Genomic DNA, 18,243 nt, shown 5'->3' with positions numbered 1-18,243 from the left:
CCTTTTTTTTGGCCACTGTGTGACACAGAGTGTTGGACTGGATGGGCCATTGGCCTGATCCAACATTGCTTCTCTCATGTCTGGGGCAGTGATGCTCTGTATTCTTGGTCCTTGGGGGGGGGGCAACAGTGTGAGGGCTTCTAGTGTCCTGGCCCCACTGGTGGACCTCCTGATGGCACCTGGGTTTTTTGGCCACTGTGTGACACAGAGTGTTGGACTGGATGGGCCATTGGCCTGATCCAACATGGCTTCTCTGATGTTCTGAGGATGGTGGGGTTTGGGGAGGGAAGGGGCCTCAGTGGGGTATGATCCCTCAAAACCCACCTTCTAAAGGAGCTATTTTCTCCAGGGGACCTGATCTTTGTAACGTGGAGACCAGCTGTAATTCCGATATTTCCAGCCACTACCTGGAGATACAACAAAAAATGCAAGTTATTGACCAATTTACTAAGAAGTATGTAGAAATCAGTCCAAATGTCCAAAACATGTATATTGAATGTACATGTTTGGGACATTTGGACTGATTTCTATAAACTTCTTAGTAAATCGGTCACTAGCTTGCATTTTTTGTTGTGTTATCCATTATAGTGACCTCTCTCAGATTGTACTCCGCTACCTGGAGATAGGCAACCCTAAAAGATTTCAAGGGAACTTTCACCCTACCCCCAAACTGCACACCTTGACAGTCTCCATAGTTTGACATCTGTGCTGGTGGCAACACACACATACAAAGAGATATGGCCACTTTGAATGCTTCTGTTTTATCTATTGTAATATACAGCACTGTGTATCTTAAACACTGTGTATCCAAACACACACCTACCTAGGAAAGCTACCCCATGTTTGTGCAGCAATTCCGGCAGTTTGGGGTTTTCAGAAGAATGCCCCCAGCCAGCCCAGACAGCCTGGAATAAAAGTTTTACGTCATCAGAAGATAAAAGTGAATTATACAGTACTTCTTCGCCTCAAAAGTAATTACGGTGTGGAATTCACTGCCACGGGAAGCGCTGGGGGCTACAAGCATCAACAGCTTCAACAGGGGGTTCGATCGACATCTGGAGCAGAATGTCCACCAATGGCTGTTAGCCACAAGGTACTCTGTCTGGGGCAGTAATGCTCAGTATTCTTAGTGCTTGAGGGGAGGGGCAAGAGTGGGAGGGCTTCTGGAGTTGTTGTTTTTTTTAATAATCTTTATTTTTAACATACACCAAACCAATATGACAATACATTAAAACAAAGGCAAATACATATTTGCTACAGAGAAGATACCAATAAGGAAGGACATGTGTTAGAAAAATAGCAAGCCCTGATAATAAGCCTTATTAGGAACCATATTTTGCTGAGTCAAATACGATGCTACTGGAAACCATACTGCTTTAAATTTTTCTTGATAATTTTGTAAGCTAGGCATGAGATGACAACTAGTGATTTTGCAATGAACAAAACATTCCCACACCTTATTTTGCCAGGATGATAACGAAGGTGAGCTTTTATCTCCCCATTTTGAAGCAATTACAATCCTAGCAATGGCTAGCAGAGTTGTAATCTGACCCCACTGGTGGACCTCCTGATGGCACCTGGGGGGTTTTTTTGGTCACTGTGTGACACAGAGTGTTGGGCTGGGTGGGCCATTGGCCTGATCCAACATGGCTTCTCTTATGCTCTTATGTGACACAGAGTGTTGGGCTGGGTGGGCCATTGGCCTGATCCAACAGGGCTTCTCTTATGCTCTTATGTGACACAGAGTGTTGGGCTGGGTGGGCCATTGGCCTGATCCAACATGGCTTCTCTTATGCTCTTATGTGACACAGAGTGTTGGGCTGGGTGGGCCATTGGCCTGATCCAACATGGCTTCTCTTACGCTCATCAGCAGCAGACCCAAACAGATATTTGGTAGTTTCAGAGTCTACCTTGCAGACATAAGGAAATCCATCACCACCTATTAAGTGATTTGCAAAATGTCCCCCTGGGAATACTGGGGTCTCCCAGAAGCTCAACTCATGTTCTACAAGAAGAAGAAGAAGATGATATTGGATTTATATCCCGCCCTCCACTCCGAAGAGTCTCAGAGCGGCTCACAATCTCCTTTACCTTCCTCCCCCACAACAGACACCCTGTGAGGTGGGTGGGGCTGAGAGGGCTCTCACAGCAGCTGCCCTTTCAAGGACAACCTCTGCCAGAGCTATGGCTAACCCAAGGCCATTCCAGCAGGTGCAAGTGGCAGAGTGGGGAATCAAACCCGGTTCTCCCAGATAAGAGTCCGCACACTTAACCACTACACCTAACTGGCTCTCATCAGACCAATCAAGAACCTGGGACTGCTGAAAGACAGCTTGCCCACTTGCTCAGAATCTTTCCCAGCAAGGCACAGCCAAGGGGGAGTATAGGCATGGCAGTGAGGATGCCAACTGGACATGTGCAGTGGCAGTGAGGTTCAAGAGGCCTGGCTAGCCCCACGTATAAACTGAATGTCTACCCTAGAACATTCCCCAAGAATCCTCTGCAGCTCACTGTGCTGCCATGAGAAACAAACGGCTACAGAAATGGTTCCCTGAACTAACACATTTGGCCAGACTGTAACAAGCAAACAAACCAAACTGTTTGCCAAATTCTCTAGTATCCTTCAGAAGGGGCAGAGCGGCCTTCGAGGCCAACAGGAAAAGGCTTAGTGGGTGGATGACCAGGGGGATACCAATAATGCCATGTCAGGGCCATGCAGGGCTGGCATGATCTGCCACTGCCACATCTAGCCTCACGCATCAAAGGACACGCCCAGAAGGCTCCTTCTTCCTTCCTCCTTGAGGGACACGGCCCTTCCCCTCCCCCAGTCTACCCCTGCACCCAAGAAACAGGAAAGATGCCGCTTCCCTCTTACCTGCACTGGAATTCTTTTTGAAATATCTACAATCAACTCTACATTGGCATAATTGTTATTGTTGGGTCCACCAGGAACAGGTACATACTGGTCAGCCATTTTGATGTACTCTGAAGGTTAAAGATCAAGAGGAGTAGCTGTGTTAGTCTGTCTCTTAACAGCAGAAAAGAGAAAGGGACCAGGAGCACCTCGACGACTAACAAAATTTGTGGCAGGGAGGGGAGGAGATTTCGTGAGTCTGAAGCAGTGAGCAGTGACTCATGAAAGCCTGCCACAAATAGCGCCCTATGGAGGCCCCTAGGCAGTCGAAATCTTGGGGGCCCCCTTGCAAATTATCTCAGAGTCTGAGTGCCCGCCCCACCACCCACGGCCCCCCCTGCAGCCTGCAGGCACCTTCTCAAAAGCCCCTTTGACTAAGCTGCAGGGGAGAGGCAGAGAGAGGCAAACTTGGCGACAACAGCAGCAGCAGCCACACCAGGCAAGTCGGGCATGTCGGTATAAAGTCCATAGTGCAAAGCATGCTTAGAGCTGGAGCATCTATCCTGACAGCTCTTGACAGGTCAGGCTGATGCTACCTTGGCAGAAAGCAGGTTGGAGCTGGATTTGTGCCTGGAAAGCACCTGCTGTGAGTCAGCACATTTCATGGACAGATGTGATTGGCTGACCAAATGTATATATGCTGAACAGTGCCAGACAAACTCTCTCTCTTACTTCAATGAGTTACTGGCAAAGCACTTTGATCCTCAGAGCTGTATATTTGCTCCACTGCACCACCTCTGTGAATGCCCTTGTATATAGTTGTATAATACACTATTTAACACAAGGTGCTGGTGTGTGACTCATATTTTTACTTGCGTCGACCTGGTGGTTTTTCCCTGTTTCCTGCACTCTGCACATGCTCTACTGACAGGGCAAAGAGTTGCTGGCTGTGAATGTTGGTTGGGAAGACTGCAACAGGGGGGAAACCGGGGGGCTGGCCTGGAGCCCCTAAAGGCATGGGGGGCCCATAGGCCAGTGCCTACTTGGCCTAACCATTAATCCAGCTCTGGCCACAAATTTTGTTAGTCTTGAAGGTCCTCCCGGAATCTTGCTCTTTTCTGAATCATCAATACTGTTGAATACACAACCAGGTCACCCTCTCATCACTTACCAGCATTCGCTTTAAGGTCTTCGGGGGTAACCATGACCACAAACCTAATGGCTCGCTCATTCCGGAACATTTCATAAGCCCACCTGCGGATGGAGCGCATGCATTTCACAGCAGCGATGCCATTGTTTGCTATCAGCACCTGGGGTAAAATGAACAAGAACGAGTTTTATTTTTTGGAAAACAGGTCTGCTTCTAGAATGGTTTGTATTTTTGGAGGGTGACCGACACTCCAGGCAGAAGACAGATTAGGAAGCGTTAAAAAGCTATGGACAAGGTTTTTCAAGGGGACAAAGTTCCTTTACAACCAATGAAGTTTAACTCTGTGTTATGTGCACACGAAAGCGTACACCCAGAATAAAACTCAAACTTTGTTCTGCTGCTTCAGACCAACATGTTCTTCTCAAAGGAAGTCACAGTACTGTGGCAGTGTGCAGAGGACCTATCCTGGAGAAACATCAACTGAGGGGTGACATGACTGAGGTTTACAAGATTATGCATGGGACAGAGAAGGTAGAGAAAGAAGTCCTTTTCTCCCTTTCTCACAATACAAGAACTCGTGGGCATTCAATGAAATTGCTGAACAGTCGGGTTAAAACAGATAAAAGGAAGTACTTCTTCATCCAAAGGGTGAGTATCATGTGGAATTCACCGCCACAGGGAGGTGGTGGCGGCTGCAAGCGTAGACAGCTTCAAGAGGGGATTGGATCAACATCTGGAGCAGGGGTCCATCAGTGGCTATTAGCCATAGCATATTGTTGGAACTCTCTGTATGGGGCAAGTGATGCTTTGTATTTCTGAGGAGGAACAGTGTGTGGACTTTTTATGTCCTGGCCCCACTGATGGACCTCTGGATGGCACCTGGGGGGGTTTTTTGGCCACTGTGTGACACAAAGTGTTGGACTGGATGGTCCACTGGCCTGATCCAACATGGCTTCTCTTATGTTCTTATGTGACACAAAGTGTTGGACTGGATGGGCCACTGGCCTGATCCAACAGGGCTTCTCTTCTGTTCTTATGTGACACAGAGTGTTGGACTGGATGGTCCACTGGCCTGATCCAACATGGCTTCTCTTATGTTCTTATGTGACACAGAGTGTTGGACTGGATGGTCCACTGGCCTGATCCAAAATGGCTTCTCTTATGTTCTTATGTGACACAGAGTGTTGGACTGGATGGTCCACTGGCCTGATCCAACATGGCTTCTCTTATGTTCTTATCCTCAGCCCCTAAGAGGATCTCACACACATGAAACTCACACATGAAGTTGCCTTGTTCTGAATCATCAGACCCCTGGTTCATCAAGGTCAACAGTGTCTACTGGCAGCAGCTCTCCAGAGTCTCAGGCAGAGAAGGGTCTTTCCCATCACCTGTTACCTGATCCTCTTAACCGGAGATGCTAGAGATTGAATCTGGGACCTTCTGTATGCCAAGCCAATGCTCTGCCACTGAGCCACAATCCCTCCTGCAGTCTCAGGTAACCCTGCTGGAAATAATCTCAAATAATCCCACCAGCCTATCACAATGGACAGGACTGTGCTCCATGGATCAACACTCAAAATACCCTGCAGCATTTTGTTCAGAAGTACATAACAGGGATCCAAATGTTTGCAGTTAAAGTCTAGGCCTCATTCAAAAAAGATTTTCTCTGGAACGGATAGATAGCGCACGCACTGTTGCGCCCTCCTTCTCCGGGAGAGGTACCTTTTCAATAACCCGGTTCCCTCCAAAGCGAGTCACAAATTCAGCAGGCGAAGCCACCGTAAAGTCCCTGTGAAGATCCATCTTCTTCTGCTCGCGGCCCTTCTTGACAAGGTGCATTCCCGACATGCTGGGCCTAGAAAGGGATGGAAATAGGAGTCTGGGATTAACCTGCTGCTCAGACAAGAACTGATCCCTGGAGAGAGGAGGAGCCCAATTAGACAGACGGGTGGCTAAAGGTGACGTGCAGTGGAACGAGCACAGCTGCCTGTCTGATCACCACTGGAGAGTCAAGATAAATTCCAGGTGACCAGGCAGCAGTCAAGGGTTTCAAATTAGGAAAGAGGCTGTTCCCCTTCCCCCCAGACTGTCAATGGGCCAGAAATGGCTACTGTAGTTTAATGTGGATAGGCTGGCTAGCAAAAGGGTTTTCACTCTAGTCACCTTTGAGGACTTGCTTTCAAGGATGCCGTAGAAGCTTCGTAGAAGCTTCAAGAGAACTTTGTCCCAGTATGATGCACTGCCAAGGGAACTTGTTGCTAGCTCCAAAGCTGCTGGCTTAAGACCAACCAGCCCCAATTCTGAACAACCTTCCATCTGTATTCACCCACTGAAACTAACCAGGGCTTTTTTGTAGCAAGAACTCCTTTGCATCTTAGGCCACACCCCATGATGCAGCCAATCCTCCCAGAGCTTACAGGGCTCTTCATACAGGGCCTACTATAAACTCTTGGAGGATTTGCTACATCAGGGGTGTGTGGCCTAATACGCAAAGGAGCTCCTGCTACAAAAAAAGCCCTGACCAGCAACACAATTGGATCTGAGTTCCAGGAGCACCTCAGACACCAACAAGAGTTTCAGGATATAAACCTTTAGGTGCCAAACCTCCCTTCATCAGACACAACAGAGTAGAAATGGAGGTCTGAGTTCTTTTATCACAATCAGAAGGGGAGAGGATGCAAGGGTATCACACCCACTGGAGTTGGTTTGATTAAAGCAGAGGGGAAATGCTTGGGAGGCAGAAAATTAGTATCTGAAGTGAGATAAGAATCCTGTGTCCCTATTCAGCCCTGGCTTGCCCATTGTTCTGAACTTATGAATTAACTTGAGTTAAGCAATCTTGTGTTGTAATTTCCCTTTCAAATTTCCCTTTGAAAGTTCTATGTTTGAGAACTGTGGCTCTTAGGTGAGCAATTACCTGTAACATTAAGATGTTTTTGAGCGTTGTGGTTTTTAATGTTGGATTTATGTACATTTATTCTTATGTGCAGGGAATGACCTATTTGTCTGATGTAGCAAAGATAAACATGCAACCTTCCAACTCTCTATATTCACCCACTGAAACTAACTGGCAGCAGATTCAGGACAAGAAAAAGTGCACACTGCATGTAGTTAATGCATGGAATTCACTACCATTGGTCTTTACATGGCTTTAAAAATTGACTAGAAAGCTTCAGGATGGCTAGGTCTTTTGATGGCTATGACAGTTAAATGGAGACTCCATGTACTAAAGCAGTCTACCCGTCTGAGGCCCGTCTGAAAGCGACCAGGGACAGGGCCTTCTCGATTGCAGCTCCCTGTTGGTGGAATCAGCTCCCGGAGGAGGTGAGGGCCCTGCGGAACCTTGAACAGTTCCGCAGGGCCTGTAAAACAACCCTCTTCCGGTTGGCATATAATTAACTGTGAGCAGAATGCCTGAATATTAATCTTAAACATCAGATTACTGAATATTGGAAATTTGAAGGACTGATTTAAGGAATAGTAGCATAGTGTATATCGATGTGAGTTTTATGTATTTTTAGGCTTTTATGTATTTTATTGTATAATTTTAATTGTATTTAAATCGACCTTTGTTAGCTTTTATTGTTGTAAGCCGCCCTGAGCCCACCTCGGTGGGGTAGGGCGGGATATAAATCGAATAAAGTAAGAAAGTAAGTAAGTAAGTACCTCTGAAAATCTGGTGCTGGGGACAGATAGAGCTAGGCTACCTCCACTCATAAGATGCCTAGAAGCCTCTGAGTGGCCACTTCCAGAAACAAAACACTTGACCAGATGGACTTTTGGTCTGACCCATTAAAGCAATGTTCATGTGCCACCGAACTCCCATCTTAAACAGTCTCCCAAGACAATACTTCCCACAGGCAAAGGAGCTCAAATATCAAAGAAAAGAATATCAAGAATATCAAAGAAAAAAACCACGGAATTTGGCCATTCTCTCTATGGCATTATTGCAAGCTGACATCATGCTTTACTACAGTGCTATCTTATTTATTATTGCCATCACTATATTCTTGGGCCAAGAATTGTTTTATTCTGTAAAATGTGCCCTTCTGGCCTTTGATGCACTTCATTTATTGTTCTATCATTCTTTGAACATAAGAACATAAGAGAAGCCATGTTGGATCAGGCCAACGGCCCATCCAGTCCAACACTCTGTGTCACACAGTGGCAAAAAATTTTATATATACACACACACTGTGGCTAATAGCTACTGATGGACCTCTGCTCCATATTTTTATCTAAACCCCTCTTGAAGGTGGCCATGCTTGTGGCCGCCACCACCTCCTGTGGCAGTGAATTCCACATGTTAATCACCCTTTGGGTGAAGAAGTACTTCCTTTTATCCATTTTAACCTGTCTGCTCAGCAATTTCACCGAATGCCCACGAGTTCTTGTATTGTGAGAAAGGGAGAAAAGTACTTCTTTCTCTACTTTCTCCATCCCATGCATTATCTTGTAAACCTCTATCATGTCACCCCGCAGTCGACGTTTCTCCAAGCTAAAGAGCCCCAAGCGTTTCAACCTTTCTTCATAGGGAAAGCGCTCCAGCCCTTTAATCATTCTAGTTGCCCTTTTCTGGACTTTCTCCAATGCTATAATACCCTTTTTGAGGTGCGGCGACCAGAACTGCACACAGTACTCCAAATGAGACCGCACCATCGATTTATACAGGGGCATTATGATACTGGCTGATTTGTTTTCAATTTCCTTCCTAATAATTCCCAGCATGGCGTTGGCCTTTTTTATTGCAAACGCACACTGTCTTGACATTTTCAGTGAGTTATCTACCACGACCCCAAGATCTTTCTCTTGGTCAGTCTCTGCCAGTTCACACCCCATCAACTTGTATTTGCAGCTGGGATTCTTGGCCCCAATGTGCATTAATTTGCACTTGGCCACATTGAACCGCATCTGCCACGTTGACGCCCACTTTGGTTTGTTAATTGCATTGCATTGTTTTTAGTTCTAAATTATAGGTTTTTATTGTTGTTCAGTTTATTTTGTGACCTGCCCTGAGCCTGATTACAGGAGAGGGTGGAATATAAGCCTACTAAACAAACAAAAACACACATGAGAAAGGCTCACCAATGCGATGTTTTTTTTCCAGATCAAAAACTTTTAACATCTTACTGTTTTTCTCAGGGCATGGGGAAATACGCTTCCTTCCCCTCCAAGACTGAGACTTGAGCAGAAGATCATTCTTGTCTTGTGTGGGAACAAGTGACCTTCACAAGGGCTACACAAGCAGCAAGACCTCTTCCATGCTGACAAAGAGGATTTGCTGTACATACAACAGGAAGCTGCTTTATCGGTCAGCAGCTCTGGAGACAGGCTGAGTGACAGCAGGCAGATAACAGCTCCGGCAGCAAGGTGCAACGCAGAAGAGAGCTTCCCAACCCCTCTAACCTTGGCTAAGAGATCAGGAGCAGAGTACAGCATTATTGCAAGCTGTGCCCCGCCCACCCCCGTTACGACCTCCCCCCTCAACCCCCAACTTCCAAATTCCCCTTCACAGTGGCGTTGCCTTAAACAGAGTCTGACATCGGGTTATGTTGCAAACTCAGGATAAAGTTAGAGTCTAATAAGCACCTTTAAGACCAAGAAAGTTTTATTCAAGGTATAAGTTTCCACGTGTACACACACACTTCTTTAGATACAATGGAAAGGGAGAAAACCATTCAAACTTACAGACAGGACTGAAAAAAACAACAAATTAGCATATAACATGATGTCGTAGACCAAGGGTGGCCAAACTCACTTAACACAAGAGCCACACAGAATAAACATCAGATGTCTGAGAGCCACAAGACATGAACATCAGATGTTTGAGAGCTGCAAGGAAGAAAATAAGGCCAATAAAATGGGGGGAGGGAGAGTTGGAAAGAAAGCGACTTTAACTTTAAGTGCATTCTCCATGCTGCCGGCTGGCTTGGCTTGGCGAAGTGATTTAAAGAGAGAAATGCCTTTTCCAAGCCAGCAAACGGTGCAGTGGGGGCTTCAAGAGCCACACAATATGTGTGAAAGAGCCACAGTTTGGCCACCCTGCTGTAGACATTTTGAGACAAAGCACAGACAGGAAGCCACGTGCACAGGGTCCACAGCTGTATGGATCCAATTAAGGGGAAACAACATTTAAAGCAATAAAGACGTCAAAATAAGATATAAATGCGTACAAGGATCTTTTCTAACTGTGGGAAAGTTAACTCAGGTTAGCTTATGGTCGAGGCTGGTAGAGAAATATCCTTTCACCCTGATTAAGACCAGCAGGGAGAATCCCTGCACCCAGAGCAAAGCAGCAGAGCAACCCATAGCCCACTGCTGGTCTGTTATCAACAGTTAGAATCTGCTCTGCTTCGCTGTGCTCCTTTGGCCCAGGGTGTACAAGGTGTCTCCTCCTGATACCAGTGTAAAGTTTGTGCGATGTCAGAAGGACCTACGAGCCTACTCTACCTCTCCTCGCCAACACACATCTTTCCGCTTACAAGGAGCTTAAGCTATAACTTTTATAAACAAAGATAATTTTATAAGAATATATATTTTAATATCATGTATAATACAGGGGGGGAAATGCCCAGTCTTTTAAGCAAAGTTTCAGTTTCCCTAGGGACAAAATTCACACATGCCATTTCCCAGCCCTTCCTCAGTGGCTGATGTGCATGTGAAAACCAAAAGGATGCTTTAAATGCGCTTGTATCTGGTTTATTTAATTTATATGCAGAGTGCATCATGCGGAATGCTGGCCTGGATGAAGCACAAGTCAGAATTAAGATTGCTGGGAAAAACATCAACAACCTCAGATATGCAGATGACACCACTCTAATGGCAGAAAGTGAGGAGGACCTAAAGAACCTCTTGTTGAGGGTGAAAGAGGAGAGCACAAAAGTAGGCTTGAAACTCAACATCAAAAAAACTAAGATCATGGCATCCAGCCCCATCACACCTTGGCAAATAGAAGGGAAGACATGGAAGTAGTGACAGACTTCACATTTCTGGGATCCAAGATCACTGCAGATGGTGACTGTAGCCATGAAATTAAAAGACGTTTGCTCCTTGGGAGGACAGCTATGGCGAACCTGGGCAGTCTAATAAAAAGTAGAGACATCACCCTGCCAACAAAAGTCTGCATAGTCAAAGCGATGGTATTCCCAGTAGTAATGTATGGCTGTGAGAGCTGGACCATAAGGAAGGCCGAGTGCAGAAGAATGGTGCTGGAGAAGACTCTTGAGAGTCCCTCGGACTGCAAGAAGATCCAGTCAGTCCTAAGGGAAATCAACCCTGACTGTTCCCTGGAAGGTCAGATGCTGAAGCTGAAGCTCAAATACTTTGGCCACCAAATGAGAAGGATCCCTGGAGAAGATCCTGATGCTAGGAAAGACAGAAGGCAAAAGAAGAAGGGGACGGCAAAAGAGGAAATGGCTGGACAGCGTTCCTGATGTAACAAACATGAATTTGAGCAGACTTCGGAGGATGGTGGAAGACAGGAGGGCCTGGCGTGGCTTTGTCCATGGGGTCACAAAGAGTCGGACTCCACTGTGCAACTGAACAACAACGAAAATCTGGTTTCTCCAATGCAGCTGCAGCAGAGCAGCTACACCCATGCCTCAGCCCTCCTCCCCCCCCCCCCAGCCTTCCCCCACACCACTGGTGGGTGGTGGTTGTTTTTTAGTTTTGTTTTAAAAATCAGCAACTAATAATTGCTGTAAGATTATAAACAGTCTTAATTTCCAATTTTCATTTTTTTAAATAAAAAAACGTCTTCAGCTTCTTCAGCTGTTGACATATAAGTGGAATGTACAGCCCTGTACCAAAAAAGAACCAGAGACTTACATCTTTCTTTTAAAAAGGAAAGCTAGAAATTGATGGAACCCGATAGCCAGATGACACTACGATGCTGCCAGTTTGGTGCAGTGGTTAAGTGCGCGGACTCTTATCTCGGAGAACGGGGTTTGATTCCCCACTCCTCCACTTGCAGCTGCTTGAATGGCTTTGGGCCAGCCAGAGCTCTGGCAGAGGTTGTCCTTGAAATGGCCACTTCTGGGAGAGTTCTCTCAGCCCCACCTACCTCACAGGGTGTCTGTTGTGAGGGGAGAAGAGATAGGAGATTGTAAGCCGCTCTGAGTCTCTGATTCAGAGAGAAGGGTGGGGTATAAATCTGCAGTCTTCTTCTCCACTCCTCCACTTGCAGCTGCTGGAATGGCCTTGGGTCAGCCATAGCTCTAGCAGAGATTGTCCTTGAAAGGGCAGCTGCTATGAAAGCCCTCTCCAGCCCCACCCACCTCACAGGGTGTCTGTTGTGGGGAAGGAAGGTAAAGGAGATTGTAGGCTGCTCTGAGTCTCTGATTCAGAGAGAAGGGCGGGGTATAAATCTGCAATTCTTCTTCTTCTTCAATCAATTTTAGAAACAAAAAAATCCCAGATAGGGGGGAAATGCCCACTGTGAAGGACTGGGGCAAGGACAATGGTCCCAGAGGGGGCACAAGTGGCCATCTACCTAGGTGCCACCTTGGATTTGTGTGATCTTTCTTACTTGGCTTCCCCTTTCCCTGCATTGCCTTGCCTTGCTCTGCACTGCCTGTTAGGTTGCATTTATATATTGTTTGCCGCCTGCCCCGTCTGCAGCGCCACTTCCCATCCACCTGCGCCCGTGTGGGGAGCCTCTATGGGAGCAGATGGAGCTGGAGAGATCCAACAATGCCATCAATTGCCGTTGCTGTTATTTACTGATGTTATTTTATCATTGTTTATTGGTTAATTGCCATGTTTTAGAAGCTGGGTTATATTTGTTGCTTGTTGGAACCTGCCCCGAGCCTGCTTGAGGGAGAGGGAGAGCTTGAGGGAGAGGGAGAGGGAGAGGGAGAGCTGGGAAAGAACATGAGACAGACACAGTAAAACTGGGAGGTGTCTGGAAGTACCATGAGTGGGGGGCAGGGAGAGGAGGAATCCATGTCCTAACAGCACCCAAGCCAGGACAAACCACACGTGTGTAAGCACTCCATTAAAATAGGTTTGGGAATGATCAAACAAGGGGAAACTCAGCAAATGGACAAGTCAGGGGCAATGCAGGGCTGATCCTCTGGGATCACTGGTCTGGGGGAGTGGGGAGGGGCAGCTGTGAATTTCCTTTGCGTGGGGGGAAGGGAGACTGGACTAGATGACCTTTGAGGCCCCTTCCGGCTCTATGTTTCTAAGCGCCAAACAATTTTTTTAAAAGATCCCGGATGCAAAACTGGAGCCAAACCTCCTGGATGCAAAACTGGAGAGCCAGTTTAGTGTAGTGGTTAAGTGCGCGGACTCTTATCTGGGAGAACTGGGTTTGATTCCCCACTCCTCCACTTGCACCTGCTGGAAAGGCCTTGGGTCAGCCATAGCTCTGGCAGAGGTTGTCTTTGAAAGGGCAGCTGCTGTGAAAGCCCTCTCCAGCCCCACCCACCTCACAGGGTGTCTGTTGTGGGGGAGGAAGGGAAAGGAGATTGTGAGCCGCTCTGAGACTCTTCGGAGTGGAGGGCGGGATATAAATCCAATATCTTCATCTTCTTCTTCTTGTGGAAGCAATCGTAAGACTATGCTCTTAAGAAAAAAAAATTACTCACCTAGGAAGTGAATATTACACCTCCTTCCCACACTATAAGCAATTTTTAAAAATTCTCTGAATGAAATACAATCTTTAGGAAAACCCAAGCAGCACTACAAGTTTACTAGCATCTAGCTTCACAAGGTTACTGCACAGGTGGACACAAACTCGGGCACCAAATTAATCTCCAGACTGAACACCTAAAGAAAGAAAAAAAGTGTGCATGGGAGGGAAGAACTAGCAGTACAAATCAGTTAAGGGTTAAAGGGGGGAAGTGACATCACAAGCAACGTGGACCTTGTTTTGAAAACAGGCGATTCCATCTGTGATCATTTCCTAGCCACTGTGGCTTAAATGAACAGCCAGGACACCCATCGCCCAATCCAGACCCATGACACTAACATTCACAACATTCTGCTTCCAAAAGTTTGAGAAAGGCCGAGTTAGAAATGCAGGGAGGGCTCCCAAGGGGCCAGCGTACAGCAAGAACAACACGAGTCCCCTGTCTTAACTCTCCCGCTTCTGGAAATGAGACACTGAAAATAGGCTCTCTGTAAAGCAGCTCTCCCACTTGTCTGACTTCCAGACACTTTCCATAACAAAAGAGGGTGGGTCAGAGGGAGAGGAGAGAGCCCGCTGTCCTGTCCATACAGCTTCTGAAGAGGAGCTGGGAGTGCCCACCTACACACAAACACACACTCAAAGTCAGGATCCCTCCCACACACACACACACACAAGGGCACACCAGTGACTCTCCTCTTCATCCAGCTGAAGCAGAGCCGTCTTGTTGTTGGTATGCCCTGCAAAGTAACAGCTCCCAGAGGTACCAAGTAGGAATCCCTGCTCCGTCCAAGACAAGACACTTCCCCATCCACTCCGCTGGCTGGTACTGACCTCCAGAGGCACTGGAACCAGTTGAGCTCTGCCCCATCTTCTTCTCCCTTTCCGCCAAGGAGTTCCCCTCGGCGCCTCCCAGAGGAGCCCAGCGGTGGCTCTGACGCTGCCTCCATTGCTTTGCCGCTTCTCCCTCCTCCTGGCCCTGCGGCTTCCCCTTCCCCTTGACGGAAAAGCCAGGCGGCAGCAAACTCTCTAGCAGCCCCACGTGGCTTCAGGGGGAAAAACGGCCCTCCCTCACCCTGGGGACTGCCTTCCAAGCCTTAACAGGGAAGGGAAGAAGAAATCGTCCTCTCGCAAGAAGGGGGACCCTGATAATACCCTTCTTTTTCTAAAAGATGACCCCAACAGATCCTTTAATCTTTATCAAAGATTTCAGGTTTTCACGGCTGGTAACATCATTAGGGTTTGTAGAATCTTTCGGGATCAAGTGCCGTGTTCTACTGGAGAAAGTTTTCCTTCCAGACGTTTCGTTCTCAGCTGCGGAGAACATCCTCAGTGGCGTTGCAGCCGGAGCAGGCACTCAGACCTTCTTGGCTGCTGTGCATTGCAACGCCACTGAGGATGTTCTCCACAGCTGAGAACGAAACGTCTGGAAGGAAAACTTTCTCCAGTAGAACACGGCACTTGATCCCGAAAGATTCTACAAACCCTTTAATCTTTGACACACAGGCCCCGGGCACTTCCGTACCAACAAGGCGAGAGGCAATTTCATCTCCTGCATGTTGGAAGCAATGTGGAAAACAGGGCTCTTACTTACACAATTGGTGGACTTGTGAAAAAGTGACGGTATTTTGGAAGGAAATATCTCAAAGTAAAATGATAACTGGTTATACTATACCTGGGGATCCAACACTTTTTTTGTTAAACCTATGGAGAGAAAGTTCAATTCCTGGGGATACTAGAGACCTCATGTCGACTTTATTAATACGGCAAAGAATGCATTAGCTACAAATTGGGGGTCTAATATTCCAAAATTGCACCAGTGGTATTTAAAGACCTGGGAGTATTTTATGCTCGACAAAATTACAAATTGGGTGGAACGATTTGAGAGTAATCTGTCATCACATAAATGGTCAGCCTGGATACATATTTTTTCTGGTGAATTAAAAACCTCTCAAACATTTGGGGCCGAAGATTTCCTTTTGTTTCATTGACTAGTTAGCTTGCTGCAATTTGTTGTTGTAGCAATAATCCACAATAATAACATATCTTTCGTTTTGGTTTGATAATGATATGAGAGGCTGCAACTGTAATTTAAGAGCCCCGTGGCGCAGAGTGGTAAAGCTGTAGTACTGCAGCTGGAGCCCTCTGCTCATGACCTGAGTTTGATCCCAGCGAAAGCTGGTTCAGGTAGCCGGCCCAAGGTTGACTCAGCCTTCCATCCTTCTGAGGCCGGTAAAATGAGTCCCCAGCTTGCTGGGGGGAAAGTGTAGAGGACTGGGGAAGGCAATGGCAAACCACCCTGTAAAAAGTCTGCCGTGAAAATATTGTGAAAGCAACGTCACCCCAGAGTCGGCAATGACTGGTGCTTGCACAAGGGACTACCTTTACCTTTTTAACTGTAATTTATTTGGTTGTCTATACAATAAGAGTTTAAAAATTTTAAAAGAAAAAAGGCATATTCCCAGGTACTTTTAATACAGGGAAACAGGAGGGCAGCTGTGACTTATGAGTGGACAATCCAGACGCATTCACTTGAGCTATCTGAAGATAATGGAATACCTTGGTGGACCAGACCAGAGGACCGGGTGGTTTCAGCTCCAGACAAGCCAAGCCAACCCAAGCGCCACCAGAAGACTGCCAAAGGCAACAGACAATCAACTGCGCGCTACAATCCATGTGCTGGTTTGCCCTCACTGTTACAGATTTAGGGAAGACACGGATCGCTCCCAGAGCGCTGAGTGAGAATCCCTCTTCTTTGCAGACAGATGAATAGTGAGAGAGACCCGTTCACTGCTACAAACAATTGTAAAGCTTATCAAAGATTTCAGGTTTTCACGGCTGGCAACATCATTAGGGTTTGTAGAATCTTTCGGGCTCAAGTGCCGTGTTCTACCGGAGAAAGTTTTTCTTCCAGACGTTTCGTTCTCAGCTGCGGAGAACATCCTCAGTGGCGTTGCAGCCGGAGCAGGCGCTCTGACCTTCTTAGCTGCTGTGCATTGAGAGCATTGACCTTCTTGGATGCTGTGCAATTGTAAAGCTGTTTCACAACCAATCAGTCAAAGGGCAAAGACTCAGAAGGAAAACACTGAGAACAAAGTGCCGGCCGGCCTCTGCAAGGCTGAGATATCAGAAGTGAAGCTGTCCTTCGCCCCACGTGGTTCCCAAGTGACCTTTGGCACCTGATTTGCAGAAACCCTTCACTCACTGCTGGGAACACACTGCAGACGGTGGAACAGAACCCATTTTGTAGGTTCACAGTGTGAAGAGCAAAGCAAGAGACAAGCAGGGTGGCCAACTCTGGGTTGGGAAAGACCTGAAGATCGTGGGGGTGAATCTTGAGGAGGGCAGAGTTCGGGGAGGGAAGGACTTCAGCAAGGCATACTCCCACAGTTCGGTGTAGTGGTGAAGTGCGCAGACTCTTATCTGGGAGAACCAGGTTTGATTCCCCACTCCTCCACTTGCACCTGCTGGAATGGCCTTGGGTCAGCCAGAGCTCTCTCTGGGAGAACCGGGTTTGATTCCCCCCTCCTCCACTTGCAGCTGCTGGAATGGCCTTGGGTCAGCCATAGCTCTGGCAGAGGTTGTCCTTGAAAGGGCAGCTGCTGTGAGAGCCCTCTCAGCCCCACCCACCTCACAGGGTGTCTGTTGTGGGGGAGGAAGGGAAAGGAGATTGTGAGCCGCTCTGAGACTCTTCGGAGTGGAGGGCGGGATATAAATCCAATCTCTTCATCTACCTCACAGGGTGTCTGTTGTGGGGGAGGAAGGGAAAGGAGATTGTGAGCCGCTCTGAGACACTTCGGAGTGGAGGGCGGGATATAAATCCAATCTCTTCATCTACCTCACAGGGTGTCTGTTGTGGGGGAGGAAGGGAAAGGAGATTGTGAGCCGCTCTGAGACTCTTCGGAGTGGAGGACGGGATATAAATCCAATCTCTTCATCTACCTCACAGGGTGTCTGTTGTGGGGGAGGAAGGGAAAGGAGATTGTGAGCCGCTCTGAGACTCTTCGGAGTGGAGGGCGGAATATAAATCCAATGTCGTCTTCTTCACAGATTGCACCTTCCAAAGAGGCCATCTTCTCTGTTGCCTGGGGATCGGTTGTAATTGCAGGATATCCGTTGTAATCTCAGAATATCAGCTGTAATCTCAGGATATCTCCAGCCATCAACTGGAGGTTGGCAACGTTAGATGACAGGCTGGTCCCCCACCTAGCCACAAATCTCCTCTTCCCTCTCATTATCCAGCTTTCAAAAAAGCCTCTTTGTTTAAAAAATGATGTTTAAAAAGTGACCGGAAGTTGAACTTGTGTTTTACACAAACAGCCACCACACAAACCTTGAAGTAACACAGGCCCATTCTGACCCCCAAACCCCCAATTTCAGGGCTTCTACAGAGGCCTTGCAGCTTTAAGAAGTACCTCTAAAGGAACTGATATCAACTCCACCTCAGTATACCATCAGAAAGCACATCCGCTTGCACAGACAGAAGGGAACCACAGGAGGTCTCCAATGAAGAAGCTTGGGGGTGCTATTGGAGGCCTCCCTGAGGATGGAGGCCCAGATAGCAGCAACTGCAAAATCCGCCTTTTTTCATCTTAGGCGGGCGAAACA

At 47.3% G+C, this 18,243-nt stretch overlaps 1 protein-coding gene across 1 annotated transcript in view; it reads right to left on the bottom strand.

Moving 5' to 3' along the window:
- The window catches only part of ACACB (acetyl-CoA carboxylase beta), a 117,583-nt gene that overhangs the window by 80,387 nt on the left and 18,953 nt on the right, over positions 1-18,243 (bottom strand). Inside the window, exons 4-7 of the mRNA XM_060250399.1 lie at positions 5,727-5,859; positions 4,026-4,164; positions 2,876-2,985; positions 824-905 (exon numbers count right to left, since the gene is read on the bottom strand). Of these exons, the coding sequence (XP_060106382.1) occupies positions 824-905; positions 2,876-2,985; positions 4,026-4,164; positions 5,727-5,859 (464 nt within the window). The remainder of the gene's footprint in view (positions 1-823; positions 906-2,875; positions 2,986-4,025; positions 4,165-5,726; positions 5,860-18,243) is intronic.

Source organism: Heteronotia binoei, chromosome 11, assembly GCF_032191835.1.
Source record: "Heteronotia binoei isolate CCM8104 ecotype False Entrance Well chromosome 11, APGP_CSIRO_Hbin_v1, whole genome shotgun sequence".
NCBI lineage: Eukaryota > Metazoa > Chordata > Lepidosauria > Squamata > Gekkonidae > Heteronotia > Heteronotia binoei.
The sequence above is the reverse complement of the archived record's forward strand: the minus strand, read 5'-3'. Positions and strand labels throughout refer to the sequence as shown.